Source organism: Python bivittatus, unplaced genomic scaffold, assembly GCF_059951505.1.
Source record: "Python bivittatus isolate LINGU-HERP-01145 unplaced genomic scaffold, Pbiv_v1 ctg000310_np1212, whole genome shotgun sequence".
Taxonomy (NCBI): Eukaryota; Metazoa; Chordata; class Lepidosauria; order Squamata; family Pythonidae; genus Python; species Python bivittatus.
In genome coordinates, this window is record NW_028277054.1 from 250977 (window position 1) to 278738 (window position 27762).

The window sequence follows — 27762 nt, forward strand, 5'->3', positions numbered from 1 at the left end:
TTTAACTCCGGCGGCCGAGGCCCCGATCCCCGCCAGGCCGCCTTGGCGTGCGCGCCGGGTCTGCGGGAGGCTGGTAGCCGCTGGCCGGCCAGGCTCCCTCGGTCGCCTGCCGCGGGCATTGGGACTCCTTCCCGCAGGGGCCGCGGAGGACCTCAGCCCGGGCTAAGGCGTCCCTTGGCGCGCCGCGAAAACGGGGAAGGGCGCCAGGCCAGGCCCATAGAAGCCAGCGCCCGCGGGAAGGAGCCCACCCCAGTCCCATCTGGGCACGTGCACAGACTCGCCCGCCGCGTTTGTGGGCACGATTTGCTGGGGCGACGCCAGCCGGCACCGTTAGTTGGCAGCAAAACACGCCCTGCCACAGCAACCCAGGAAATTGGGCAATGGTGGCACCAGCACGGGCACACGTGCCCTGCAAGCACAGATTAGCATTCTTGGTTCATCCCTGTAAAGTATCAGCCAGGACTGCAGGGGCTGCAAAAGACCCCCTGCCCCCTCCACCCCCCATAAGAGATACAAGGCTTTGCAGTGGGGTATTATATTACTGGCTCTGTTATTTATTATAATACAAATAGGTGGGGTTCTTTGATACAAAACACTTAGAAATAAGATAGAAAATGCCACCCCCTGCCATTCTCGAAAACATCCAGGCAGTTTGCTTAGGAGAAGCATTCCTGGACTTCTCCGCCTTATCCATGCTCACCCGAGGTGGGGGGGGGGGGCAGGCTGAGAAGCCACTGCAGTTCCGCTTTGGCTGGGGGGTTGAGGAGGCCTGGTAGCCAGGGTACGAAGGGCTGCTGCCCTTGATCCGGGCAGAGGAGGAAGGCAGCTGCTTTCAACAGCCTGGCTGAAGCCCGGCTGCCACCTGTTCCTTCGTTTGTTTGTTTGTTTATCCATCCTGTTAGCTAAATAAAGCACATGGCAGGAGGAGCAGGCTCTGGCAACCCCAATCCTTCGCTGCCCCTTCCAGCTCATGTTGTACAAACTGGGCCCCCGTGCAGTCTCCTTGGGAAAATGCTCAGCCTTTTAGTTCCTGAACTGTGACCCTGAGGCACATGTCCTAAAGAGATTATTTACAATTCTTTACATCTTGGAGGGATTCTCCCCCCTTCCCCCGCTAGGCTTGAATTACGTGAGGGGGGCCTCTCAAGGCCCAGCATCACCACGAACTGTAAGGAAATGTCCTGCTTTGCCCCTCCCTCTGTAATTTGAGCACTAGTACCCTGCCACACCCATAACTGGGAATAGGTAAATAAAAGATTAACCTGAAGGGCTTTTCTCCACCCCAGCCAAAACTGGGGGGGCACCTCTTCTACGGTTACCTTTCCACTGAGGACATCCACCCACCTGCCACAGGCCCATTAAGTAATGGAGGAGAAAGGTTATTCCCTGCCCCCTGCCCCTCAGAAGAACAGAACGCAGGGCATGGGTTCATGGATCTCACCTGTAATCCAACCTCAAGGGGGCTGTAGTACTCTAACTCTAACCCTGTTTGTGGACCCCCAAGTGCACAGCATGTCAGAAGCGTGCTCACCCTTGGAAAGGGCTAGCTGGGGTCTGGAGAGGAATCGGCTGGCTACATCAGAGGGTTTTGCCCTTGCCCCCACTTCAGGCCTAACCACGGGCAGTGTTGGGGAGCCGGGAGTGCTAAGCACCTCCCTAGCACGCTCCACAAAGATGCCCTCTCTTGGGGGGGAAGCTGCTCCCCCATTTTTGAGAACAAGGAGAGGACAGCTGCCCTGGAGAGGAGGCGGCCAGAGGAGAGAGCCCGCCGTGCCAAAGAAGAAGGGAGATGTGCTGCTGCTGTTCAAGAGCGGAAGACGACACAGGAGGAGGAGCACAAGTTGCCGCCGCTGCTGCCGCTGCAGGAGAGGGTGGGAAGCACAGCTGGAGGGCAGGGCAGGGCAGGGCAGGGCAGGGCAGCAGGGACTGCCGTCTCCCTCCCTCTCTGGGCAAGAACCCCTCTCGCTTACCCTGTTTTCCAACCTGCCGCGCATTCCTGGCACGGGGAGGAAGAGGAACCTGTTTCCTGCTTCCCCAGCGCCGCCAGCAGGCAGTGATCTGAGCAGAGCAGGCCTGCCTTGGAGCTGCAGAACTAGCTGCGCCTGCTTGGCCCCCACCTTCCTTTGGGGGCAGCTCTCCCAGCCCCCACTGGCTGCTTTCCAACGCTGCTACCCCGCCAGCTCTCCCCAACCCAAGAATTAGCCCAGCCTAGCAAGAGGGGGGTGCATAGGGGGCCTCGAAAACAGGGATCACAATTCTATTTCAAAGGTTTTCTGCCGGTCACCAGAAAAAGGGTTGGAGGCCGCGGCAGGAGCCTTGGACTCCAGAGCAGCCCACTGGGCTTCAAATGGGTCGGGGGGCTCGGGGTGGGGGGCCGGCACACCTGGCTGACTTTGCTCAGGGGGCCAGACAGTCCCGTTGGCTTTGAGCCGAGGGGGGGCCAGGAGGGCCTGAGGGAAGGGGCCGGCCTTGACCCCCAAATTTCTGATGGGAGCTTGTGTGGCAGAGCAGAAGGCATTAGCCACCATTTGGGAGGGTGTGATGCCAACCACAGGCACACTGGGCAGGGCAGGGAAGGGCACAGCTGGTGCGTAGGCAGTGCCCACGGGCACAAAGGTGGGTGGCATGTGGGGAGATGCAAAGATGCCTGCAGGGAGGGGGGCTGGAAAGCCGGGCAGAGGGGCAGGGGCCGCCAGGGGTGGTGGCTGCTGCTGCTGCTGCTGCTGCGCCTTGGCGGCCTTGGCCACCTCTTCCAGCCAGCGCTCGGCCTCTGATGGTGTCCGCTTGTGTCCCGGCTGGAACAGCGGGCTGGCAGGGGGGTCGTTCCAGGAGGAAGAGGGCCCTGGGAAGAAGGTAAGACAAAGGTCAGCCCAGCAACCCCTCCCCACAGACAGGCAAGGCCTTCAGAGCTCCCCAGTGCCCAGCGCAGAGAAGGCACAGCACCCTGGGCGTACCTGTGCTGCCCCCTTCCACAGGCATTACGGCTGCGGGGGGCTCTCCGGCCGGCTGGGCGAGCGATGCGTCGATCTGAGTGCAGAGAGCAGAGATGCCATCCGAGTCCCTCCTGGGAGCTGCGTCCACCTCTAAGACTGGCAGAAGGAAGGGGAGGGAGGCATCCAGCTTTCAGAGCAGCTGGTTGCTCGGGGCTTCTGCCCGCTGGTTCTCCTCCCGGCAGAGAAGGGAGGTTCTGCCCCTCCTCTCCTGGACCCGAGAGCTGCCCTGCCTGAAGACTGGCCTCGGCCAGCCACTCGTCCCTCCCTGCCCCCCACATCCAGCACCAGCAGCCATGCCAAAGGGGATGCCCTGCGGGCCCACCTTGGGCCTCCCCGCCTCACCTGCGCCCTCCGAGTGCCCCTTGCGCTGCAGGGTGGAGGGCAGCTCGTTCAGGCGGAGAGAGAGCTGCCTCTTGAAGGGGGAGTTTTTCTGGCTCAGGGTGGGGAACCCTCGGAAGGAGCCCTGCCGCACCAGCTGCTCCAGGGGGGCATGACGGCGTGGGATGGCGTGGGCCCCCCCAGCCTCAGGCTTCTCCTCTGGGGATGTGGCCCCCTGTGGGGGGGAGGCGCTGCCGGGCTGGGCGGGGGCTGGGACAGGGGCCGAGGGGGCAACCACGGCTTCTGCTGCAAAGGAGGAAACAGAAAGCTGGGGGACTTGGCCGGCAGCACTCCCCCAAAACCCCCGCTGTAAGTTGGATACCCCCACCCCCCCGCTGTCAAGCCCTCACCTTAGCAAAGTTTGGTTCAGGTGGAAATCAGGATGGACAGTGGTTTTGAATGGTTTCTATCATTTGAACTAGATGGTAATCATTTCAACTCTTAAGAGCACAGTTTAATCCTGGCTTGCTCCCACCACATGTAGCTTAAGCAGGCCACAATTCTTGGAGTTCAGAGATGACAAGAAAGCCGGCTCCCTTTGCTTGAAACCAGACGGGGGGGCAGGAGTCTGAGACTGATTCCCCACCCCCAGGAACTGAAGTCCCAGCTCTGTGGGGAGGGGAGGCCGCTCCAGCGTCTGGTCTCCCAGGCTGACAGTTTATTGATTTAGAGCGAAATGAGCTATTAAAAATCACCCTCAGAGACCAAGGCTTGACACGACCAAATAAAAAATAGCAGCTGTTTGGCCCATCAGTTGGAATGCTTACAAACACTGTTCACCTCCTTTCTGCATGTGTTAGTTTCCCATGCACTGGACTACATTTCCCATCGTTCACAGTCAGCTGCATTCCCAAACTTGCTTATTCTGTGCAATACTTTGCAACGGGGCAGCCTTAGCACGAGGCCTGCAGCGCAGAGCTCCGACTCATACGAATGCCCAAGTGCCCCCCTACCTTTTTTCCTGTCCTGGGGGGGCCGTGCTCCTGAGGGACGGGCAGTGGAGGCCGGGGGGCCGGGCAGTCGGAAAGAGCCCTCCCGTGCAAAACTGGTGCGGCTGGCATCGAACGAGGCGGTCACCCCGCATTCCTTCTCTCGCTTCTGCTTGCGTTCCAGGCAGGCAGCAAAGGCGCAGCCCACGGCGTGGCTCAGGCGTTCCCCCTGGGATGGAGGGGGAGGATGGTGGGCAAAGCAAGTGGCCGTGGTGCTCTGCCGGGGGCCGGGCAGGAAGAAGGTCCCCGTGTGGCAAATGGGCCCTGCCCAGCTCTCTCCCGTGGGCCTTCCAAAAAAGGTGAGGAAGGCGGACGGAAGAGCAACAGAAGGACGGAGCTGTGGTGGAGGGGGGCACTCCACCCTCCACGCCGTGACACCCTGATTCAGTTTCCCCATCAACTGACAAGCCAACATTTGAAAAGAACGGGGAAAATGCCTGCCCAAAGATCTGCAAGATTGCTCCCAGTCCCAGAGGAACCCGCCTTGTGGCTGGGGCTCCCTGAAACATCTCAGGGCCACGTGGGCCGGATAGTCCAGCCAGGGAGTTGGGCTGGGGCAGCTCTTCTTCCAGGGCTGCCCGCCGCCCCCCGGGCAGAGGGAGAAGGCACGAGGGGCTGGGGGCTCCCTGGAGGAGCAGGAGGTGATGTAGAGCCAGTCTGTGAAGTGGGGGCGTCCCTCTCTCGTGCCGGGGGCACCCCACACTCACCGAGTCCTTCAGGGCCAGGAAGCTATGGCAGATCCAGCGGCGGGTGGTGCCGTCCCGGCAAATGTAGGAAAAGGCTTTATCGAAGTTGCGATCCGGAGCACAGAAGGAAACCTTCTCAATGGTCTGGTCTACAATCAGGTCCTGGGGAGGCGGGGGACAGCCATAATTCCACAACACTGAAAACAGAGCATTTGCCCCCTCCCTGCCTTGGAAGCAGCTCCCCCAACACACACCGTGGTGCTGGATGAAAGCACTCTGCATATGCTCTGGGCAGATTTCCTGGCTGCTGCTTTTGCTGTTGCTCTTTCCCCAAGAGATGAGGTGGGCTGGGGGCTTGAGCCATGTCTTGCACCTGGAGCCATAGGGACCTCCTCCCCCGGCACGAGCAACTGCCTTGGCTTGGCTTTGGCTTGGGGGGGCGAAGGACTCCCCTCCTGCTCCCCCATTAATCAGAGCCCGGCTACCGCCAAGTCCGGCACTTCCTCCCTCTTAAGCAGAGCAGGGCACAGAAGGGCAGACTCCCCTCAGACTGGGTGCGCCACCCCTCCCCGCAAAGCTGCCTCCCGCCACCAGAACACCCTACCTTGGTCTTGTCATCCACCACACGCAACCCATCAGCCGAGACCCAGAGCACGGACTTCACGGATTTGCGGCCGCTCTGCGGAGGCCACAAAGAGCATCAGTGAGGGAAGGACAAAGGCTCGCCTGGCCCAGGAGGAGGGGCTCCTAAGCGGGTCCGACACAGGGCAGCCTTCTTGCCCCCAGGCTCGCAGGTGGCTGAGAATCCCTCTCCAAACCTCCCGGGCAGAAAGATGCCCACTGAGGGCCGGGGGGCGGGGGGGTTGGGTTGCTTTGCTCGCCTTGGAACCTGGGGGGCTGCTAGCTGTTCTTGCCCAGGTTCGGGGTGGATGAGGGCCCATGGCGGGAATCCTAATTTTACAAGCAAGTCTCATGCTTGCAAACCTGCCTCCCCCAGTCCGGGCGGGAAGGATCTTCTGAGGGCAAGGAAGGGAGCCCAGAGAGGAAGGGGGCGCAGGAGGAAGGATGCTCCTGGGCTAAGAGCAAGCAATAAAAGTGCACCATTGCAACCCGTACCTTGGATTAATTAGCTAAATTATTCAAAACCTATATGGCTAAGAGGCCACTCTATTTTTGTTGGCATATTATTTATAAATACTGCAGTTTGCAGTAGAAGGCTTTTTGCCTTCTCAGAGATGGGGGTTCAGCAGCCAAGATATGCACCACCAAACAGAGACAGCTCTCTTCCTCTTCGAACCAGTGATTTTATATAAAAGTCTGCATACTTAATCCATATATTAAATTCATCCAATTATCTTTAACGAATCTATGGCTTTCTTTCCTTGGTTGGCAGCGCTTGGGGATTAATATGAATGACAAACAGCAGCTTCACAGAAGCTTCTACTGATAAATATAACAAGAAGCGTAAATTCTACCTACTTGGTACGAATCTTATGACTTGAAGACAATCCTTAAAACACATCAAGAATTATTTTAAAAGGCTTAGAAGGGGCAACTTTGTTTTCTAATATGTTGTGATGGCTGTGTTTCCATGACACGCTTAACAATTGCACAACATGCCAAGTTTGCTAAGGTTCAGTCTTAATTAGCACGTTGTGTGAACTCAGACCTAGGCTAGTTACTGGCTCAGTGGACTGTGCCAGCCCAGAACATGGGTTAATCCAGTAACCGGGTGAAGTATTTTGTGCAAAGTTGCTGAGGAGTCATTCAATTTCCCCAAAGACCGAAGAGGCGTTTTTGGAGGCGACCACCCCTTCCCATCCGATTCAGACTTAAGAAGAGCAAATTCCCACGGGGGGGGATTCCCAGGGTCCAGCATGAACTATGACTCTGTCCGGCCAGTAGGACCCTGGGGCAGTCTGGCGTTCCACCAGCAAAGCCCTAATTAAGAGAAAGTCAGACAAACAAGAAGACTGCCAACTGAAATAAGGGCATTTAGATCCCACAGCATAGGGAGGATGTGTGCAGCCTTGGGTCTGGCATCCTGGGAGCCAGGTGGGCGAAGGCTCTCCCAGGGCATCAGCACTCCCAGCAACCTTGCCCCCGGCCTGGAGCCCTCACCACTTTCAGCTTCTTCACCGCCTCTTCGCACACGTGCATTCCTCGAGACTCCTCCACTTCCACATAGCCCAGGTACTGCGGGGAGGGAAGAGGGAGTGGTCAGCAGACCAGACCCACCCTTTGTGCCACAGAAGGCCAAAAAGGGCAGCAGAAGCCACATCCCATGGCTGCCGGGCTGCACAGAATCTGACCAGTCCCGGGGCGGGGTATGCGCAAGCCAAGTGAACCAACCCCGGGAGAGAGTTTTCTTGCATCTGGCAGTGAAAGGGCTTCCTCTGCCTGCCCGGAGGGCCTTTTTCAGATTTCGCCCCCCCCCTCGCAAGTTGAGCCCTAATGGCAGAGGAGAGGCGCCAATGCAAGCCAAGAAGGAAATGCCAGAGAGAGGGGAGAGCAGGCCCTCTGCCCTGTGGCCACTCACCCGCACCGGGAAGCTGCAGCGTCCCTTGCGCACCGCCTCTTCATCGGCCTGCCACTGGTGGGGTCGGCTCGCCTCTGGGACATAGGCTGGTTTCTTGCGCCGGAGGCTCTGCCGCAGTTTGTTCATCGCTTACCCCTGTGGGCCTGGAGGTGGGAGGGACACAGGTGAGCCAGACGCCACCCTGGAAGGCAGGGCTAGGCGTGGGCCCCCCGCCCTTCTGCAGCCCAGGAGTCCCCCGGCTGGCTCAGAGCCACGGCCCCCGGGCCAGCATCACCCCAGCGTGCCTAGGAAGCCCTGAGCTGACCCTTTCCTCATCAGGAGTCAGAAAGGGGGTGCCGTTTCCTTTGCCAGGCAGGGATGGAGGCACCCGAAGTTACAACAGACAGAAAAGGTCTGAACTGGTGGCTGAAGTCCTGGAGCAGCTCAGCCCTAGACCACCCCGCCTTCCTCCCTTTTTGAAACGCCATAAAAGGAGGGGCTCTTCCAATGAAAATGTGGCACCAGCTCTCGGGCCTCAGCCCCCAATGGATGCTCCCCTGGCTCTGCTCCCAGCCTCAGTCTGGCCCCTGCACGCAGGGCCGTGGCGGCCTTTCGGCAAGGGGGAAGCAGGCTGCCGAGGAGAGCGTGTGGAGCGGAGGTGCCCCCTTCCTCTCAGGCTCCTGGGGAGCTCGGGGCCGAAGGAGGCTTCTGGCCTCCCACAACCGCCCCTCTGTCGCTGACACCTCTGAGCCTCCCAGCCACATTTGTCCCCCCTTCCTTCTACCATTAGCCCTACATTAAACTGGATCCTGCCACAGATGGAAATTACCAACAGGCCAGCCTCACAGCCCTTCAGGGACTTGCTCTGGGACAAACGTCTCCAATCCACCACACCTCATCTGCACCAAATTGGGGGAGGGGGGGACAAGGTCTTCTTGCATTCCACTTTGGAGCCATCACATTGAGGTGGATCTCTCCGACATGCTCTGACACTGCAGCAAGAGATGTGGAGCTAGAAGCGCTCCCCCCACTTCCCTTCCAGTCACCTGAGAACGCCATTCCTCCAGCCTCGGATTTGGGAGGACACATCCTGGCCCCCTACCTGGCCCTTCAGAAGGGTGGCACAGTTTGCATGCTGCTTCAATGGCACCCCAAAATCGGGGGGGCAGGTACAACCCTACCTCCGTCCCCCCCTGCATTTCTGTCCCTCCCAGTGTTGCTGTCCTGGGCTGCCAGAGTGCGATGCGCAAGGCTCCCACGTCGGTTCACGGAACCACACGGTCTGCTTAAAATTAAATGGGCCTGGGAAAATGTTACCAAAAGCTGAGGCTGCCGAATTTAACTTTCAGTTGTAAGAGAACTTTGCAAAACTCTTCCGTCAAAAGGAAAGTTTCTGCGGAAATCCAGAAGTCCTCCCTGCTGCCGCCCCCCTTTTCACAGATGGTCCAGACCATTAAATCGATTCTGCCCCACAGCGCAGACAGGAGCCGGGGTCTCTTTTGTGCAGAGCGTGTGCCCCACACAATGGCCACAAAGCGAAGCCCCTGGAACGCCAGGGAGACACACAAAAGGGGCCCAGACATGGGACATGTTTAGTCGATGTGTGTCCATGGGGAGGGGGACAGAATGGGGACCCTGATGCAGATTTCTAAGGAGTCTAAGGGGGTCTTGTTTAAAGATGGCCTTTTAGCAAAGTCAAACTTTTCCACACAACAGCTGCCCCAGAGCTGGTGGGAACAAAAGGGTGACATGGAAGCCCCCCCCATGTGAGGCGAGCAGCTGCCCCTGAATGGCTTGGGGGGGCCCAACAGCTGTGTGTGTCCTGACCCTCCTCCCCCTTCCCCATCAAGCACACCAGCTGCACTGGGGCTGGGCAAACATTTGGCCAAAAGGGACTTGTTTCCTCAGCTGCTACCAGAATGATCCCCCCCACTACCGCCAGCCTAGCACACCCAAGCAGCTAAAGGGGTTCAGGGTCTGATGGGGGGCAGATGGGAGTCGTTCCCAGTGAATGAAGCTGGGGGGGGCAGGCCTCCCTCCCCAGAGTGGGCCTGGAAGAGAGAGAGGAGGAGCACACCATGCTGGAAGGATCTGGGGAGGCCGGGCGACCTCTTGTAGGAGCTAGGAAGCCCTACAGGTCCCAGGGCAAGCTTGGGCATCCCTGCCCTTGGGTGCTTACTCTGCAACAGTGCCAGCTCCTTTGTGCTCATGCAGAAAAGTCTACAAAACAGGCCAAACCTCCAAGGTGGGGCTGGGGAACACTTGCATATGCGTGCCCGCTGCTCATCCCCACTAAGGAGAGCTTACGGCCTCCTAGAGCCCTCTCTCGCATCACAGAGTAGCCCAAGGGGGGGCGGCTGGGTGAGCTCTATGCAGTTTCTCCCCAGAAAGAGGCCCCTGGAGCCCCACTGGATGCCTGCTGCAGCCAGAACTCCCTTTGCGCTTCCTTGCTGGGCCAGGGAAGAAGGTAGCCAGGCACAACGGTGGCACCTCAGAATGGCCATGACCCAGCAGATGCCCACAGGGGGGTCTCCCCCTGGGAAGACTGCAGCTGGTGGGTGTTGTAGGCATCTGAGCACAGGCAGACGCAGCACCTGGTCAGTCCAAAACTGACCGCATTTGCACAATCTGCTTCCTGAATCAATCTGTTTTCTGGGTTTGTTCAACGTATTGAACCCCACTAAGGAAATGGACCAGCTCGCACAAGACAGTAACACTAAAAAAACTAACCAGGTGAGCACAACCCAAACTTCACATAGTGTGCAAGTGCAGCTGTAAGCCGTGAGCTGACCTGGCCGTGAGCACGGCGAGAGTGCGGTCCATGGGCAGAGGGAGTCTTGCCAGGAGACATGGCACCCCTTTCTGTCATTCCTCCCTCTCCTCCCGCCAAGAGGGCTCATCCGAGGGCAGCCCCAGAACAGGCACAAGTCAGGAACGGCTGGACTTCAGTTCCTCCTGGCCATGGACCAACGCACTGTCACATCAAACTGCTCTATGGGAAACTGCATGTTATTACTAGGTGGTATAAAAAGAGAACACTAAAAATAGGGGGCCACAACCCCCTCACCCCTTTGTCTCTTAGCCAGTCCACGGGATTGCTGTTAGCTTTCCCAAAACAGGAGCTGAGAGAAGACGTGCCCACATTTTGCACCCAGGCCATTGTGGGTTGGCCTCCATTGCACATCCAGGACTTGCTCCCCTGGCCCGGCCATTTGTCCGAGGGCTCCCAATGAGCCCCCCCCCACAGCACTCAGTGGCTTTGGAGAAAGTGGGAGACCCCTCGAGCAGCCCGCTTCCCCTGCAGAAGGCCCGGCCCCAGATCAACAGGTAAGTCCAGGCCTCGCCCCCCGTCCCTCCCCAGCACCACAGGGTTAGGGAGTTTCCAGGGAAAGCAGTCAGCAGTAGTGTGGCTCTGCCCCCCCCCAGGCCAGGCTACCCGCCCCCCCCGCCTCCCAGGCCAGCCCTGAATCTGGCCCAGATCCAGCATCCGCTCGCAAGGCTCCCTGGGCTTCCAGGCTCTGCAAAGTTCTCTCTCCCTCCCAGCGAATTCGCTCAACTGCAGGCAGCAGACGGGAAAGGGAAGGGCTGCGGGGAAGGGTTGCTCTTCTCGCCCTGAGGCTTCCCTCCCAGCACTCGCCCGGAAGCAGGACCCCATCCCTCCTGCACAAGGGGCTGCCAGAAGGAGGGGACAGACATGCGTGGGCCCACCATCGCTGGGGTGCCAACACACAGGAGTTTCTGTGATGGAACCCCAGGCCAAACCAAGCCCCTGGGCATCGGGGGGCAATAGCAACCCACCTTGCAGGGCTGCAGCTGCAAGAACAAAAAAGGAAGGGCCAAGGACACCGAACAGGATGTGCTGCATCCTTGGGCCAAGCGGGGCTTGGCTGCTGCCGGGTCTGCTCCCAACTCGCAGAGGGGCATTCAGTCCGCCCTCAAGACCAGGCTCTTCAAGCCCGACTGCGCAGCTGACCCGGCATAAGCTCCCCGCCCTTGCTGAGCCTTGGGGGGGGGGGGATCTGAGCCTGAGGATATGCAATGAGCAGGTGTCCTCTGAGCCACGTGCAGAGAGCATTCCTTCCCTAAGGATCCCATCACTACTTGGAGGAGTCCCAGGATTGGGTGGGTCCCAACGAAACCAGAGCTCTGGCAGTTCCCCCCAGCTCCCACCCACTACAGATGCTGGGGAGCATCACCTTCTCGGGGGGCCACAGAAACAGCTCCTCTCCTGCTTGATAGGGCCCCCCTTGTGACCAAGGAGATGTCCCTTGTGGGAAGGCGGGTGCCCTTCCCGACTTGATTCCTCTCAGCTGTCATCAGAGGCATCAGACCTTTGCTGCCCAAGGGAATCTTAAGAAATCTGTCCACTCCCCTGTTTTAAAGCACCCACATTAGTTTTCTGAGCTTGGAGCAGGGAATTCTACTAGCCAACTATGCTCAGTGTGAAGAAGGCCCTTCTTTGATCCACTTCCCAGATTTCAGATCTTTGGATGATCCAAGATCTCGTATTATACAAGGGGGGAAAAGCCACTGTCTTCATGGTGCACATAATTTTGTACACCCTCTAAAGGGCAGCACCAGGAAGAGGGTGTTTCTGGGGCAAAATATAATTCTTCCTTGCCGGCCCCTAAAGCAAGACTTTGGGAGGGTAGGACGCCTTTAGTATGCAGCCCCTCCCAGGTCCGAAGCACTCTTTGCATGTTACCCAAGCACCACCAACCCCAATTACAGGCCCCAGGATCCAACGGAGCACAGATCCCTGAATGCCTGGTGGCCACAAAGGACACGGTTCCCCTCTGGATGGCTTCTGGTGAAGGAAACGAATCTGGTTGCGCCAGACTGCCATTAGCTTCTCTGCTATGGGCAGTAGAAGACAAGCTCTGGGGTCTTTACTTGCACAGAAAGGTGGTCCTAGTGGAGGGTCCATCTGCAGCCTCTTCTTGGCCTTTGGATCTACTTACTCCCCTGGGCAACACCTTCACGGGAAACTGTGGGTGGGGAGAAACCAAACCTGCCTGGTCTCCCCATTGGTCCTGCTAATTTCCAAAACGGGGGCTCCCCAATACTCCACTGAAAAGAACCACCCCTTACTCCTACCCCCCTCCCCTGCAATTCGGTACAGTACCGAATGCTGAGGAAGAGGCCCTTGACATCTGTCCCTGGTGCTTAATTTCTTCCAAGCTGACCACGAAAGAGCCTACCAGGGAGACATCCCCCCTCCAAGCCTGCTCTGAACATCTCACAGAGCTTTCTGTCGGCCCCACCCAGGAAAATAGTCTCCTGGAGGAAAGGAAGCAGACCGTGTACTCCGTAAGCGGCTTAATATAGCTGAGGCAGCCTGGGGGTGGAGTGGCAAGATGGTGGGTTCACGGACCGAGTCCTGTGGGAGGCAGGCAGCAGGCTTCCCCCAGCAGAGGAGGTGGGTGGACAGAGGGGGGGAGGGAGGGAGGACTTCTCTCTGCCCAGGAAAAGCTGAGCCATCCTCAGCCTTAATGCAAGGAGCTGAGCAGGCCCAGTTATTCCTAGAACTGGGGCTGGGCAGGTGGAGGGGCTGGGAGATAGCCCCCAGGATGCAAACTCAGGGACAGCAGAGGAGAAAGGGGGCAGTTGGGGGGGCTACAACCCACAGCCCACCCCCCTCTCTCTGCCGGGGAGCTCTCCAAGGGGCGTCATTGTGGGGAAGCACAATGATTTATCAGTTTAAGTGTGGAGGCCGGCAGCATGCCCGGGCCCAGCTTTCTGAGCAGATCCAACCTGCCGGATCAGAGAGAGGGATTCTGAAAGGGAATCCATCTCTCCGAGGCCCTCAAGAACAGAGAAAGTTGAGGCCTCTCCCCGACTCCCCTCATTTTAAGAGACCTTGCTTGGTAGTATCAGGTGCGGGTTTTTGCCCTCTGTGACCCTCTCCCCGATTTCTTGCAACCTCCCCCCTCCACCGACGCCTTTCCTGGACACTCCCTGGCAATGCAACCATTACAGAACCCCGCACTGCACCCCAAGCCCTTTTTTGGCCTCCCGGGGAACCTGCTATCCCATCCTCGGAAACGGACATGGGGAGGGCAGGCCGAAAAGTTTCCAGAAGCCCCCGCTCGCAAGTTGCTGGCCGGCGCCCGGCGCCCGCTCCGTCCCACCCACTCAGTGCAGCGGGCCGTGGAAAAGGATGGCGGGGCGCCCCTCACTCCGCCGCCGCGGCGCTGGGCGGGGCAGCCCGTGGGAAGGGGGAAGATGCTAGAGCTTCCCGGCCAGCCTGACGCGTGACGGGGCGGTGGGGGAGGCGGAGGGGCAGGCTGCCCCCGCGGCCGGAGGGACGGGAACCCAGCCCTTCCCGGCGCGCCTGCCCAGAGAGCGACTCGGCGGAGGCGCGGGGGCGGCGACTCCTGCCCCCTCCCCGCGACCCCCTCCGGGCAACCCGGAAAGGGCTGCTCTCTGTGGAAGGCAGCGAACGGCGGGCGGGGGGCGGCGGGGAGGCTTTTCGGAGGGCGGCTGTCAGTCTCGGGGCGCCGCGGAGGAGGCTTTTGCCGGGGAATCCCCGAAAAGCACGCCCTCGGAGCCACAACGACGCAGATGAGGCGGCCGGGGGGAGCGGGGCTCGGGGACCGAGAAGAGCGAGAGACCCTCCCCCGCGGTGCCCGCAAGCCGGCAGTTGCTGCCGCCGCCACCGGCCGGCCGGCGCGGCGTCGTCCTCACCTGGATGCGGCACGAGCGACCCTCCTGCCGCTCGGCATGCAAGGGGCGCGGCGACGAAGGGCCCGATCCCCGCCCCCCGCTGCTCCGTCCGTCCGACCGCCCGCCCGCCCGCGGACCCCGCTTCGCCGCCGCCGCCGCCGCCGCACGCACGCGCCTCTCCCCGCGAGAAGCACTCAGCTCGCCTGGCCACGCCCCGGGCCCACTGGGATGCCGACGCGACCGCCCCCGCCGCAAGGCCGCGCCCCCTCCCCGCCCTTCCCGGCGAAAGGCAGCCCCCGCTCGCCTCGGCCCGGCCCGGAGGGCTTTGGACGCTGTTCGCGCTCCCCTGCGGGAGGGACGCGCTGGCGAGAGGGAGGCTCCTGACACAAACCGGCCTCGGCACTTTGCACATGCTTGGAGCTCCTCTTCCTCCCCACGCAAATCAGCGTTGCTGGCGCCACAACAGCGAGAGCCGGACGGATGCGCGTGGCCGACCGACGTCTCCCCCGCCTGCAGGAAAAGCGACCCCCGGGGCCCCGGAAAAAAGGCAGCGAGTACGCGCCGTTGCAGGGGCTGCCGGCGGCCCCTTCCTCACCGCGGGACCGAGTCTCTCCGGGGGGAGTTGCCTGCGCGCGGAGGGGGCCCCTCTGCGTCTCCCCGAGTGTTCCTGTGCAGAGGTCCGCACAGAGCAAGTGCCCCCCTACGGGGCCGTTCCATGTACGTGCCCCAGACGGCGCGCAGCCGAGCCACCCCCCCCCCCCCGGGCCTGCCTTCCGAAGAAGAGCAGCACGCGGGGAGCGGCAGTCGGACTGCGGGGGGCTCTCCGGACTCTGGGGGCCACAAGCGGCTCCTCCACTCCGGGGGAAGAGTGCTCGTGCCGGGGTAGGAGAGCAGGGTGCTGAGCTCCGAGGACCTCGAGGGCGCTTGTGGCATTCTTCCGTGCGGGGAGAGGCTGCTGAAGCTCTGGGCACTGGCGGTCCCCTCGCCTTCCCGGGCAGCCCTCCCCGCCCCCCTTGCAGGGAACTAGGGCTCCCTCCATTCTCAGCGCACTCCGTTTTCCGGTTGGGAAAGGAGAGGAAGAAAGCAATGGTTAGCCGCCGCCCCCCCCCCTCGTTCCAAACATCGTTGCAGTGGAAAAATGTACCCTCCCTCTCTTTGGGGAGCAGTGGTTTCTCTTCCAGGAAAGAAGGCTTCAATGAAATCCAGCCGGCAGCGCCTGGTGGGGCTGGGTGGGGTGGGGTGGGGCCGCCTCTGCAAAGAAAACAAGATCTGGGCAGACAGGGCAGGCTTCCCGAGGGGGGCTCAAGGAGGGCCCAGAAAGCGCCTCCTTCTCTCCAGTCCCACTTGGCTAAACTTGGGGGCCCTCTGCTTAGCCAGCAACGAGGGGCTTCTCCATTGCAGCATGCACCACCTCAGGAGCATGCACCGTGACTGGACCAGCTGCAGAAAAGTCAAAAGAGCATAGCAAGAAATAGGAATGAATAATTGAAGCTGGGGGCTGGCTGCGGTATTGGATAGACCCCACAAGGCCAAGCACGTTGCCAGAGAAAAGTTGAGAACTGAGCGACAGCCCTCCCTGCCCCTCCCTGACTGCCTGGGGGTCCTCAGTCCCTAGTAAGAAAGAACTGCTTTGTGGGGGGGGAGCTGGATGGCTACCTGCAGACGTGACAAAAGAAGCCCATTCATTCTTGGGCAATTTTCACCCCGTCTCCACCCCTCCCTTCTTGGGGAAGCTTCAGAGGGCCCCGGAAGGCGTGGACTGTCTAAGCCCCTTTCAGTCCCGTTTCAGAATGAGAGATTGATGAGATGGCATTGATTGCGCTGGCTGATGACTCTTGGTGGCGCCAGGACTGCGGCGGTGCAACCGTCCTGATTCCCCATGATCTCTTGGCAGCTTTTGATACCACTGACCCCGCATACCTCCGGTAGGGTTTAGGAATCGGGCTGTGGGGGTCTCCTCCTCCTCTGTGACTGGCAAGGGGAGAGCGAGCCAAAGCCTCCTGACCTGCGGGTTGCCTCAGGGCTCAGGGCTCTCACCCCTCCTGTTTAACACAAGGCTGCTGAGCAAGATGACCAGTTGGTTTGGGGTCAGGTATCATCAGGATGCTGATGATGCCCAACTGCGCATCTTGACCCAGGTTGGCCAGATGATGCTGTCCGTGTCTTGTCCCAGTGTCAGGAGGCTGGGCTGGTCCAAAGCGGGACGGGGCGGCGGGGGGAGGCAAGAAGTAAACTCAAGCTCGACCCTGAGATGATGAATAGCTGTGGGTATCTGGACCAAATCCATCTTTAGTTCTGAATGCCTGAGGCAGGAAAGCCAGCTGGGTGACTTTGGGCCAGTCCCTCTCTCAGCCTGACTCACCTCACAGGGTTGTTGTTGTGGGGAAAATAGGAGGAGGGAGGAGGATTAGGAATGTTCTCTGCCTTGAGTTGTTTATAAAAATAGAAAGGTGGGATAAAAAATCTAACCCCCCCAAAACTCTATCTTGAGTCCTGAATGGGGCCGCACTTCCCCCTTTGGGACTGATGCACCATTTGGGGTCTTCATTGACTCACAGGTCCTTCTTGAGGGGCAAGTGGCAACTGTGGCCAGGAAGGGCTTTGCACAAATTCATGAGTGCACCGATTGCGCCCATTGTTGGTGCAGGAGGTCCTTAAGACAGCCACTCCTGCTTGGATCACCTTGCATTTAGACAACTGCAATTGTGTTCTGCGTGAGGTGGCACTTGAAGACGATGTGGAAGCTCCAGCTGGTCCAGAAGGCGGTTGCACGGTCAGTTACAGGCATGCCCACGTCACATCTCTGCTGCTTAAGTTGTAATGGTTACCAGGAGGCTTCCGGGTACGCCCTGAAAACCTGGCTCTTCCCCCAGAGTGCTGAAGTGGGAGATAGACCCCGGGTAGAGATGGTTTGTTTGAACCTATGTTATTTTTCCAGATTCTTGTTTTGTATTGTATTGTTTTAAATTTATACCGTATGCTGCTCAGAGTCATGATGAGTTGGGCGGAAAGAAAGGTTCCTGGGAGGCATTTACTCTTGTGGGCCCTCTTTGGACAAGACTTAAGTGTTGCTGCCTCTGGACAAAGCCTTCCTCTGGAAAACACCCCTTGCAAAAGTTGTGCTGTAGAAATAATAATAGATGGAAGAGTTCAGAGAGTTGGCAGCCCACGGAACAGCCTGTTTCTTAAATCCTAAATCCAAGAGTGAGGCTTACCCAGTGGGGATTAGTGGGGAATGGAGAGGATTAACACTCCAGCACGCTGGAAGGAAGAGCCTCCAGGAATAGGGGGAGGGGCGGGGGGATGGCAGCAGAGCACAAGGGCTCTTAAACATCTCCAATAAAGTCACATATTTTAGCTATCTTGGAGAAGTTTGGAGCTCAAAGCAGATATTTATAGGGAAGATTAACTGTAAGGATCGTGAGACTTTAGCACTTAGAGATTATGTGTTGCACAAATCTCTCCAGTCACACTTGCAGCCTGACTCTGAAGTTGCGAGAGAACAAAACCACTGAACAGGCCAAAACAAATACGGGAGCTCTTGTGAAGGCTGTGAAAAATTCAGAGGCAAAAATCCCAACAAAGGATTTTATGGGGTCTTTCCCCATAATGTCTTTTGAAGCACTTTAGGGCCATTAACGAGCTTCACTGCAGAGTCGAGGGCTGCCTTTCAGTAATGTGGGGTTAATGGACACTTGCTTAAAATGCTCAGCAAACAGGGATCAGCTTGGTGCTGTCCTGGCTCACACTGGATTTGCACACCTGACAGCTCCTCTAAGGAGCAAGCCATGATGAAAACTGGGTTTGCATATCAAGCTATGATTTGACTCTCATTTATTGAATAACTTATGATTTATTGCAATCACACACTGCATTGCCACCAACCATGGTTTACAAGTCAGTTACTTTGTGTGCTACAACACACTAAATTAAGCTAAGCCACCCACTCAATGGCCTGGTGTGCAGAGTGCACTCTTATGTTGAAATGAGAGCAAATTGTCCAGGTTCAAAAGCCTTTTGTTCCCATCACAACTGGTATAGTGGTGGAGAGTGCACCTATGAAGGAAGGACCCACGTGATCTGAGCTTCTCTTGGCAGGGATTTTTACCGTCCCCTGGTCTTGCTTCTCTTGGGCCCAGCAACCCCCTCTTCTTGCCTACCTTCTCCACTAAATGGCCAACGCCTCGGATGCAGAAGAGCACACAGGTGCAGTGCAGACAGCGCCAAAGTGTGCACCATTTGGGGGGGATTACATTTAGGGGCAGGCAGGGGACAGGGTGCAGATTCTGCCCCTCTGACCACACAGACCTACTCAGGAAAGGGCCAATGCCGCATTGCTGGGGGAGAGGCTGACCTTAGCAGGGGCTTGGACATCATCGAGGCTGAGCAAATGAAGGGGCAGCCCAGGCTCAGCAGAGAAAAGGCTCCACTTCTGCCAGTTGGAAGAGGGCCAGAGCGCTCATTGCTGCATCGATCCCTGCCTTGCCCAAAATGCAGTCCCCATTGATCCAGCTTGTTCCTGGCCTGACTTTGCTGCCAAACTAATTAGCGATCAGCAGTGGGGATGGGGGGAGTCAGGCACTTCCAGACTACATGCAACGGCAGCCCTTGGACTCCTCCTAGCAGTGGGGCCTGGAAAACAGGGTTCACTGCAAGGGATGCTACCTTTCCCTCTCAGTGTCAAGCCCCATCAAGCACAGTGGGAAGTCTTCCCCTGCCTGCTTCTCCTGGGGACGGAAGAGCTGGGGACATCCCAGCTCAGCTGCGCACAAGCAGTCTGGAAGGCAGGTGTATCCCGGAGCCCTTCTGCCCTTGCAGCCTTCTGAGCCAAAGGAGGCGGCTGGGGCTGGAAACCACCCAGGAATTGCCCCAGTTGATGATCAGCTCAAGCCCCCCCCCAGCAGAAACCAAGGCCTGCAAAGTAGCACCAGCCAGAGTTCTGGCTTGCCAGGACCACGCAGTCAAAGTTCAGGCAGCTTCCGCACATGGCAACAAGCCATCACTTCCAACCTCCCCAGGACCCCCAGAGGTGGGTGAAATGCTCTGCAATAGACTCTCGCTTTGCATTGCTGATCTTGGGAGTCGCAGGGTGTGCAGATTGGTTAAAACTTCCCACAGGGATGTTTCCCAAGGCTTTCTGATTCCTTAAGCCAAGCTACAATCAGCAATTTCCAGGATGAAAACAGGGATCAGATGATTTTCTCATTGATTTCAGGCTGAAATGGACATTGAAGAGGAACTGGATTGAATTGTTCTGTGTTTACAGTTGTGGAACTGACTTTTCCAAGGTTACCAAACTTGGGTAAATGCCACATGGACATCAACTGTATGGATCCATTTTTTACACAACACCCAAACTGTACACCAAATTCCTGTTTTGCGAGAGCAGCAACTCGCCTGACCAGCACCTTTCCCAACAGAAATGGAAATAGCAAAGGTGCCTCAGGATGGCTGAAAGGACTGTGCCAAACTGGGGCTCACCTGTGCTGACCATCGTGAGAGGCCAGAGTGGGCAAATGCGTGGTGCACATAAATGAACCCAAGCAGCACCTGCCATTAGTCAAACAAACACCTCGTCTCTCCCTCAAGGTCTCTAGCAGTGCTTCCAAGATGGCTGCTCGCTGTTGGTGGCCCCTGACCAAGGCAGACCCCCAAGGGCTCCAAGTGCTGGAGACCCAAACAGCAGATTTGGCCATGCAGAAGACCGAGGCCCCACTCGGTTCCCTTGGTGGGGCTCAGGAGGGCAGCCCCCTCCCCGGATGATGCCAGAGGGCCTGCCGTCCCCAGGTCCCTGCCAGAAGCTCAGGGACGGCTGGGTTGCTGACTGGGTGGGGGAAGACCAGAAGAGACACGCTCAAGCCGCAGGGGCACGGGAGAGGCCACATGCCAGCACGCAACTGCTGAGGGCCTCTGCTCTGCCCGCCTCCCCCCCAGGTGATGTTTTCCCCACCAAAGTCCAGGGCAAAGGCGGCCAGCTGGCCAAGAGGAGCAGCCCGCCTTCCCAAGAGGGAGGAGGAGCTGAGGTACTGCAGGCCCACAGGGCAGCCGCCTTCCCAGGAGCACGACCTGAGGGGTGCGCATGTGCGCAGCAGTCAACCCCCTGGCAGGCAAACAGACAGCTACAGACCTGCCTCCCACCCCAGCGAAGTCTGTCCTTTCCAAGGGTCAGAGATTACACCCTCCCCCCATCTTCTTGCTGCTCTCCATGATGCTGGAAACCGAGTCCTGAAAGAGAAAGGTGGGGAAAGGAGGGGGGTCCTGCTGGAGGAGTCTTCAGCATATCTTGCAGGGGCAAAGGCGCAGCAAGTCAGCCCAGCCCCACTTCGATCTACAGCCACTGAGATGGTCAGTTTTTTGTCTTTATTTCGGCTCATGGCCAGCCTTCCACCACACCACAGCCAAGTGGCAAGGCCACAAAAATTGTTGAGAGAGACAAACTCCCTTCCACCCCACCCCACCCCACCCCACCCCACCCCACCCCACCCCACCTCCTTGCCTGTTGCAAGTGGGGAGCCATCTGCCCCTCCACCCTTGGGTGGGGTAGCCAGCTCAGCTCTGGTCTCCTGCAGAGCTCCTCTAGAAGTGTGGCCCCTGCTGGCTGGGGATGATGGGAGCAATATCCCAACCCACCTGGAGGGCAGTAGGTTATCAAAGCCTGCGTGATGCACAGACTTGACAAGTCACTGGGCCTGACCCTCTTCACTGGACCCTTTACCTCCCTCTGCAAAGCAGGAGTCAGGGTGCCCTTTTCCCCCTGTGACCAATACCCCCATATCCCAGTATGCTGCTGGTGCTCCTGATCTCCAAGCTGCCACGGTACTCTTCCTCGTGGAAATGTGGCTGAGGGCTGGCCTTGCCTTAGGCCCCTGTAGCCTGAAGCAGGGGGATTTCCTTGGGGAGGAAGGCAGAGGTGCTAGAGGCAGGTTTCTGGCCCAGGGAGGGGGACAGGGATCAAGCCTCTTCTCTTGACCCCTTGCAGTGAGGTGACCTCTCAGGCCTCAAGGATTTAGGCGTGAACAGTGGCCCACTCTGGTGCAGGTGGCCCTGAGTGCCAAGGCAGCAAGGTCTTGTGAACAACTGGAGATCCTGCACCCCAGTCTAGAAGGGGTCTCCCCCCGCTCCTGTGTGCTTCACAGCCTCTGCCAAACTGGCGGCTTGTTCCCGGCCTGTGTACTGCCTGTAGGCCTCTTCGAAGATCTCCCGGCAGGGGACTGCAGCAGCAAGACGGGTGCAAAGGAGGAAGGAGCCCGCCATCTTGCGGTGCAAGGAGTAGCTCTCCTCCGGCGGGGGGCACAGGCGGTGCTTCAGCATCACGGGGATCAAGTCCTGGATGCAGCGGGATGTGTCCTGGGCGCTGAAGTCAAAAGGCCCTGGGGCCGAGAAGACCTTGCCCAGGATCATCACTGCGTCAATGTGGGCCTCCTCAAAGACCTGGAGGAGGGGAGAGTCCAGCTGCAGTCCCTGTTGTGCAGCCCCCCACCTTCCCAAAGTGTGTGGGGGGTGAGGCCCGAGCCTTGCACCAACCAGAGCAAGCAAGCAGGTTCCTCGGGTCCATTGAGGGGGTAACACTGCTACTCTCCCTGCACCCCAGAAGCCCTTTTTAAACCAGGCTTTCCTTTCCTTTCAGGCTCACCTTGCTTTCAAATCCAGTCAGGAATCTGAGGTCCTTCGATTTCTGAAGCACTTTCTCTCTGTTGCCATCGGCAGCTGCTCTCACCACCTGGGCCCAGAGTGCAAGCCTTCAGGCTCTCCTTCTTGCCTCAGGACTCCCCTGGCAGACAGCAGGCCCACTGACGCAGCCCCTTCCCACTGCCAGGCGGTCCTTGGCTGCCCTCCTCTGAAAGGACACCTCCATCGCCCACCTCCAGCTCTTGAACCAAAGAGGGAGATTGGGGAGGATGGGCACAGGGAAGGCAGACCCACGGGGGGGCTCCTTTCCCCTCTGCCCCATGAATGGGGGGAAGGGAACCTGGGAAGGAGACTTGCATGGAAGCTTCTCCCAGCCAGGGGGCCTGCCCTGCCTGCAGACGGGGCAGAAACTCAGGACTTGCCTCAATGTAGTGGTTGGTGAACTCCTTGCTAAAATCTCGGCTAGCTCCAAAGTCCAGCAGAGTAACCTGCAAGGAAGGCGGTGCTAAGGGCCACAGGCAATAACAGAGTCCTTCCCCCACAAGAAGGGCAGCAGCCCCCCACAGCCTGGCTGGGAATTTAGGGAACTCTCACCTTGTGTCTCTCAGCGTCATAGAAAAAGTTAGACCAGTTTGGGTCCGTCTGCATGAACTGGAATTCAAAGAGCTCACGGAAGCAAAGTCGGAGGATGTGCGAACAGATCTGAGGCAAGGAAGAAAGGCAGCCAGCTGGTCAGACCTGCAGGGCCTCGGGGGTAGGAGCTTTAATGGTAGCAGGCATTAGCTACCTCAAGGGGAGATTCCTAGAAGGCGGGGAGATTTTGCTGTTCCCTGCTCTGGCAAAAATCCACTGTTCATTTGGCTCCCTAGACAGCAGCCCTCACCTCATTGCGAGTCGCTTGGTCCAATTCTTGGCACTGGTCCAGCGGGACGCCCCCCACCAGCTCCATAGACAGCACCCGCTTGGTGGACAGCTCGTCAACCACCTCCGGCACCTCAAAGAAAGGGTCGCCTTCCAGAAGCTGCCTGGGGAACGAGAGCCCTGTTGGGGATACCTGCTGGGGAAGAGCCCCACCCCATACGCCACTCCCTGCAGGACTGGGGAGCCTGCTGGAGGACAGCTCCTGAGGGACGAGGAGAAGGTCAGGGAACTGGGCCTCACACAAGAGCCTCTCTTCAACTGGGTGCCCAGTTCAAGAGAGGAGCCACAAGGCAGCTGGCCCAAGGACTACCCCCTGCCAGGGATTGGCTACTGGGTACCTGAACCTCTTGGCGCTGCTGGCCTCCCGCTCGTAGTCACACTCCCGCTCTAGCTCCTTTTGCAGGACCTGCAGAGTGTTGTCCGCGAACAGGCCTGCCAAAGAGAAGAGCAAAGGGCCCACCCAGTTCCACACCTCTGCTTTGTTCCACAAGGAGCCCCCTCTTCTGCCCTTCCTGTTCCTGCTTCCCACACCTGCTCTTTCTTCTGGCTCCAAGACTGGCTCCCCGCAAGTTGGAGCCTCAGGCCTTCCTGGCTCCTCATCAACAAAAGCAAGCATCTTCTTCAGCTACTCTTCTTAGGGATATGGATGTGGCAGGACCACAGCTGAGCTGAGAAGGTGGTTCCTGGGAGTTCTGCCTCCCCCCAAGACCCCAGTTCTCTCGGCAGCCAGACACCCAAGAAACGGAGAGGTGTATCACAAACTGGGCTTTCCCCCCTTACCTGCCGGAAGCATCGTGCTCATCTTGAGTACTGACAGAAGGTTGTCCACGTCGCTCCGGATGCTATGGGCGATGCCAGGATACTGTAAGGGTTAGGGTTGGAGGCAGAGGTGGTGTTAGAGCTGCTGGAGGACAGGACATCCTTCCCTGGTTCCCACATCTTCACCTACCTGGATCTTCATTGCCACCTCCATCCCGTCCTTCAGCACCCCAAGATGCACCTGCCCAACAGAGGCAGCAGCAAAAGGCATTTCATCAAAGGAGGCCACGCGCTCACGCCAGTCAGTGCCCAGTTCCTCCGAAAGAACCCCCTGGAAGCAAAGAATCCCACAGAGCAGGTTCAGGTGGCTGAAGGCCAGCCCGGCAAGGGCAAACAGCTACATCAACGGTTGCTCAGGTAGACCCCCGTCTTGTATAGATCCTCAAGGCCGCCAGATTCTAGCTGCTGCTGCCCTCCATCCTGTCCCACCACTTGGAACTTTCATGGGGCTTAAAACTGAACACCTGCCCCCCGTCAGCAACACACCATCATCTGAGAGGGCGGCATGAAATCTGCACTCTGCCGGACTCGCTCAAAGACCTGCTGCAGCTGGGGGCTGAGGAAGTAGCTGTCTGTGGGGAGAACAGATGGTTACTGGGGGCTGGTCTCAATAAAATCCACCTTCTGCAAAACCTCAGCTTGTAAGAGATGGCAAGAAACGCAGTTTGCTAAAATATGAAGTGACAGGAAAACAATAACCGCACATTCTGTTGACGTTCGCTTGGCCACTGAAGACGGGCTACCACCTCTCCTGCATGAGAAACGTCTGTGGGAGGAGTGCCACGCTGGGACAGCGCTTCTGGGGCTGTGGGGCCTGGGCCAGCTCAGACGCAACTGCTCCAAAAAGCCGCTGAAGAGCGAGCAAAGGAGTGCCATCTGTACCTTGGATGCTTAGCATCTGGCCAATCTTGAGAGCTGCCCCGCGCATCTTGCAGAGAGTATCGACAATCCGCTCTACGTTGGCTTCCGAAAGGAAGGGGTTGGACTCCAGGAAGCCACGGTCTGCAGAGAGAACAGAAGAGAGGAAAGGAATGTGGAGCCAAGCTCACCTCCCCTTACCCCACTGCAATACCCTGGCAGGGCAGAAGCCTTTGTTGGCACCCTGTCAGAGGGGCTGCTCTCTATGCTTGGCTGAGGAGATTCGCTGAAAAGGGGGGGCCACAAGGATAAATATAGAAGGCAGTCTTCCCATCAAGAATTTGGTCAGCAAGACTGACCTACCCCATGGGCTGCGGTGACGGGAAAAAGTGACCATCTATGTTGTCCTAAGCTCCTTGGAGAAAGGGGAGCCCAGCATTAAAGGGCGACAGCCCTTCTCCACATCGGGGAGGCTTTCGCTGGTGGCGTGGGGTGGCGCATTCGCATATGAAGCTGCTTTTCCTTTTCCACTTCTTTGAGTTTTTAATTTTTGAAACTCTTGCAGTGCTCCAGAATCCCTAGATGCACGCAAACGTCTAAGGAAGACACGGGCCCTCCACTCCCCTTTCTGGACCGAGTCTAACATATTCCCCTTTTGAAAACCACTCAATCTTTCAAACCACCCCCTCCGTGAAAGCCATACAAGCCACACCCAAGGAGTACTCAGGCGCAGACCCTCTCTTACCCTTGGCGTTTGGGTCCCCGTTCAGAGAATTCCTCACCACTTCAGCCAAGGCCCCAAACCCCAAGCCCACGGCCAGACCTGGAAGGAAAGGGCTGTGTGAGACAGGGGGCCGCAGGGCAGGCGTGACCAAAAGGGTGCAAACGTTGGGCGCTGCAGCCAAAGTCAAGGAATCCAGCGCCCACCACGCTTGTTCAAGGCATCTCAGGGCTTAGCCACCACGATGCACTTTGCCCGCAGATGCCCACAGCCAGGTTAGGGTTACCTTAAAGCAGCAAATTGTGCGGTGTACCACTCCAGGGGAGCGTGAAGCACCTTTCAGTTGCGTTGTCACAACAAATCCACCTTTCCCAAAGGTTCTCTGTATCGCCTCCATTCTGGCGTTTGGATTCTTAGGGGAGGAGCGGCGTTCGGGCTGCACGCGAGGGCGGGCGCGGGCAGAAGGCCAGCAACCCGCCTCGGACGTCACTTCACGCCGTCCTCCTGTGCGAGGGAGGCTGCCTGCTTGCGCGCGACGCCTGAGCGAGCCCCGCGGGAGGCTGGGCTTCAGGATCGGGCGCAACGGGAACCGCAGGGGCCGGCCGGGAGGGACGCGCCGCCCGCTCCTGCCGGCTGGCGGATTCAGCGCCGCCGACCCGGCGACTCCGGGGCTGGCTGGGAGGCCGCGCCGCGGGAGGGGGAGCGCAGGCTGGGGGGGATCTCGGGCCCTTACCTCCGACGCTCGCCAGCCGCCCGACGCGCGTGACAGGCACCCTCCGCTCCCGGGCCCGCTCGCTCAGCTGCGGAACAAGGCCTCGCTCCTCGGGCCTCGCCTTGTCCGCGCTCTTCCGCGGCCGCGACTCCCGGGCTCTGCGGACGTCCTCCGCCGAGAGGCCGCGCAGGGAGGCGGGACGATGGAGGGCCGCGCAGGCGGGCGCGGGGAACAGCCGCGCGGGCGAGCAGGCGCCGGGCGAGAGGAGGGGGCGGGCGGCCGGCGCGGAGGGGGCCGCCCCCGCCCCGCGAGGCACGCCCCCGCTCACCGGGGCCCCCCGCGCGCGCCCCCACCGCCCGGCGCCCCGACACCACATCGCTGCCGGCCTCGCTTCCGGTCCGAGGTCTCGCCGGCTCGCGCAGCTTCCGGCCGCGTCGGGGCCCGCCCCTCCCCGCCGGGCACCCAATGGCAAGCTCCGGCGTGCCTCTCGCGCTCGGCCGTGGGCGCCGCGCCGCCTGCCCCCCGGCTCCCCGCGCGGTCCTAGTGCTGCTCCTCTGGCGACTCCGGCCGAGAACCTGGCAGGGAAGCCGGCGGGGGGCGCGGCTCGCGGCTGCGGCTGCGGCTCGGGGGGGCGCGTTTTGCGGCGGCCGAGTCGCGAGCGAGACCCGCCGCTGGACTGCGGCTTCAGCCTAGAACGCGTCGGTCCGGCCAGAGGGAGGAGGCGGCCGGGCGGCCCTGCTGGACCCGGGTGGCCGCGGTCATTCCGCGGCGGAAATGAGCCCCGCAAAGGCAGCTGCGCGCAGGGTCGTTCCGCCTCGGGTGCCGCCCCGCGAAGTCCCGCGCCCGCGGGGACCAACCCGACGGCTGCTCGGCGCTGCGGGGCGGCGGCGGGCTGGCTCCCGGGTCTCCTTCGGGCGCGGCTTCTCAGGACTCCGAACAAGGACGAGTAACCCCAGAGCAGACCGCTTCGGAAGAGCGGGACCAGCAGCAGCAGCAGCGGCGGGCAAGAAGCCGTTGAATCCACGCGCCCTTCCGCAAAATGTGCCAGCCGGCAAGGCGCTGCCGGGCTCTGGCGGTTTGCCCCGGCGGGGCTCTCCTCCGCTGAATGGCCGCGGGGGCAGCGGGAGCGGTGCGCTGGCGCCAAGGAGCCGTTGCTGAATGTTGGGGCGGCGTTTCCCGCTGGCTCTTCATGCTCTGCTTAAGGCGGCGGGGCAGCTTTTCTGTCCGAGCAGGGTGATGAGTTGTGGTGTCTAGTGCATCGCCCTGAATTTTCCATGCGTTGTAGGCTTACAGTGCAGACAGAACATTGAAAAAAAAATGAGATCATAAATAGATTGAAAATCCCATAAAACCAATTCAAAATGTACTGTATATGTTAATTCTTTTTCGTCCGTTCACACAACACGCTAACATACCAATACCAATACTTTAATGGCCAAGTATGGCCAAATACTTTAATGGCCAAGTAACATGATGGCTGGCTGGGTTCCCACAGTACACGGAACCCCACCAAACCCGTTTAACCTAATCCCGGTGCTGGGTGGGACTACAGCCTCCATTTCTCAGACCCATCAGAATTTCTTAAAAACGTGTTAAAAGTTTAAGTTAAAAGAAAAACAGAATTGCTGACTGTGTTGTTTTTAATATGTATTTTTAGAATGTTACTGTATCATAATTCTTGGGGGCTATTTTGTGTGCGTTTCCTAAAAAACAGTGGCTCATCCTTACTCTCTCCTTAAGGGACATTTGGCAAACAGATCAGGCCCACCCACCTGAATGTGCCAGTCTTCCAGTGCCACAACTGGAATTTTGTGTGCTGTTTGGAATGAATGAAATCTAGTCCTGCAGAGGTGTACAGAACAAGTACTGGAG

The 27762-nt window shown here is 59.0% G+C and overlaps 2 protein-coding genes across 4 annotated transcripts; both read right to left on the reverse strand.

Annotated features, from left to right (window-relative positions):
• Positions 1–547: 547 nt before the first annotated feature.
• On the reverse strand, positions 548–14397 carry NUMBL (NUMB like endocytic adaptor protein). 2 transcript variants are annotated; one of them, XM_088139621.1, is made up of 9 exons: positions 14252–14397; positions 7586–7728; positions 7168–7242; positions 5651–5725; positions 5068–5208; positions 4325–4529; positions 3336–3617; positions 2955–3089; positions 548–2842 (listed from the first exon to the last, which is right to left on the reverse strand). In XM_088139621.1, the coding sequence occupies exons 2-9, from the start codon at positions 7709–7711 to the stop codon at positions 2250–2252; spliced, it is 1632 nt and encodes a 543-aa protein (XP_087995747.1). In that variant the 5' UTR covers positions 7712–7728; positions 14252–14397; the 3' UTR covers positions 548–2249. The 2 variants fall into 2 exon arrangements, with proteins under 2 accessions (XP_087995747.1, XP_087995748.1); XM_088139622.1 differs by lacking the exon at positions 3336–3617.
• A 6665-nt stretch (positions 14398–21062) lies between these two features.
• Positions 21063–26704, reverse strand: COQ8B (coenzyme Q8B). 2 transcript variants are annotated; one of them, XM_015890854.2, is made up of 12 exons: positions 25912–26704; positions 25203–25280; positions 24482–24601; positions 24086–24171; positions 23730–23870; positions 23561–23642; positions 23119–23212; positions 22743–22884; positions 22454–22561; positions 22282–22347; positions 21864–21950; positions 21063–21661 (listed from the first exon to the last, which is right to left on the reverse strand). In XM_015890854.2, exons 1-12 carry the CDS (start codon positions 26264–26266, stop codon positions 21329–21331), a joined length of 1692 nt encoding a protein of 563 aa, XP_015746340.2. In that variant the 5' UTR covers positions 26267–26704; the 3' UTR covers positions 21063–21328. The 2 variants fall into 2 exon arrangements, with proteins under 2 accessions (XP_015746340.2, XP_015746339.2); XM_015890853.3 differs by having other exon boundaries at positions 25465–26052.
• Positions 26705–27762: the final 1058 nt, after the last annotated feature.

Excerpts from the sequence above, each read along its gene's own strand:
- NUMBL (XM_088139621.1), bottom strand. The coding sequence starts at position 7,711 with ATGAACAAACTGCGGCAGAGCCTCCGGCGCAAGAAACCAGCCTATGTC. Across the intron at positions 4,530-5,067 it reads TCCTGGCCCTGAAGGACTCG|GGGGAACGCCTGAGCCACGC; the intron begins GTGAGTGTGGGG and ends CCTCCATCCCAG. Across the intron at positions 3,090-3,335 it reads GGGGCACTCGGAGGGCGCAG|TCTTAGAGGTGGACGCAGCT; the intron begins GTGAGGCGGGGA and ends TCCTTCTGCCAG.
- COQ8B (XM_015890854.2), bottom strand. The coding sequence starts at position 26,266 with ATGTGGTGTCGGGGCGCCGGGCGGTGGGGGCGCGCGCGGGGGGCCCCG. Across the intron at positions 24,172-24,481 it reads CCAGATGCTAAGCATCCAAG|ACAGCTACTTCCTCAGCCCC; the intron begins GTACAGATGGCA and ends TTCTCCCCACAG. Across the intron at positions 21,951-22,281 it reads TCACCAACCACTACATTGAG|GTGGTGAGAGCAGCTGCCGA; the intron begins GCAAGTCCTGAG and ends CTCTGGGCCCAG.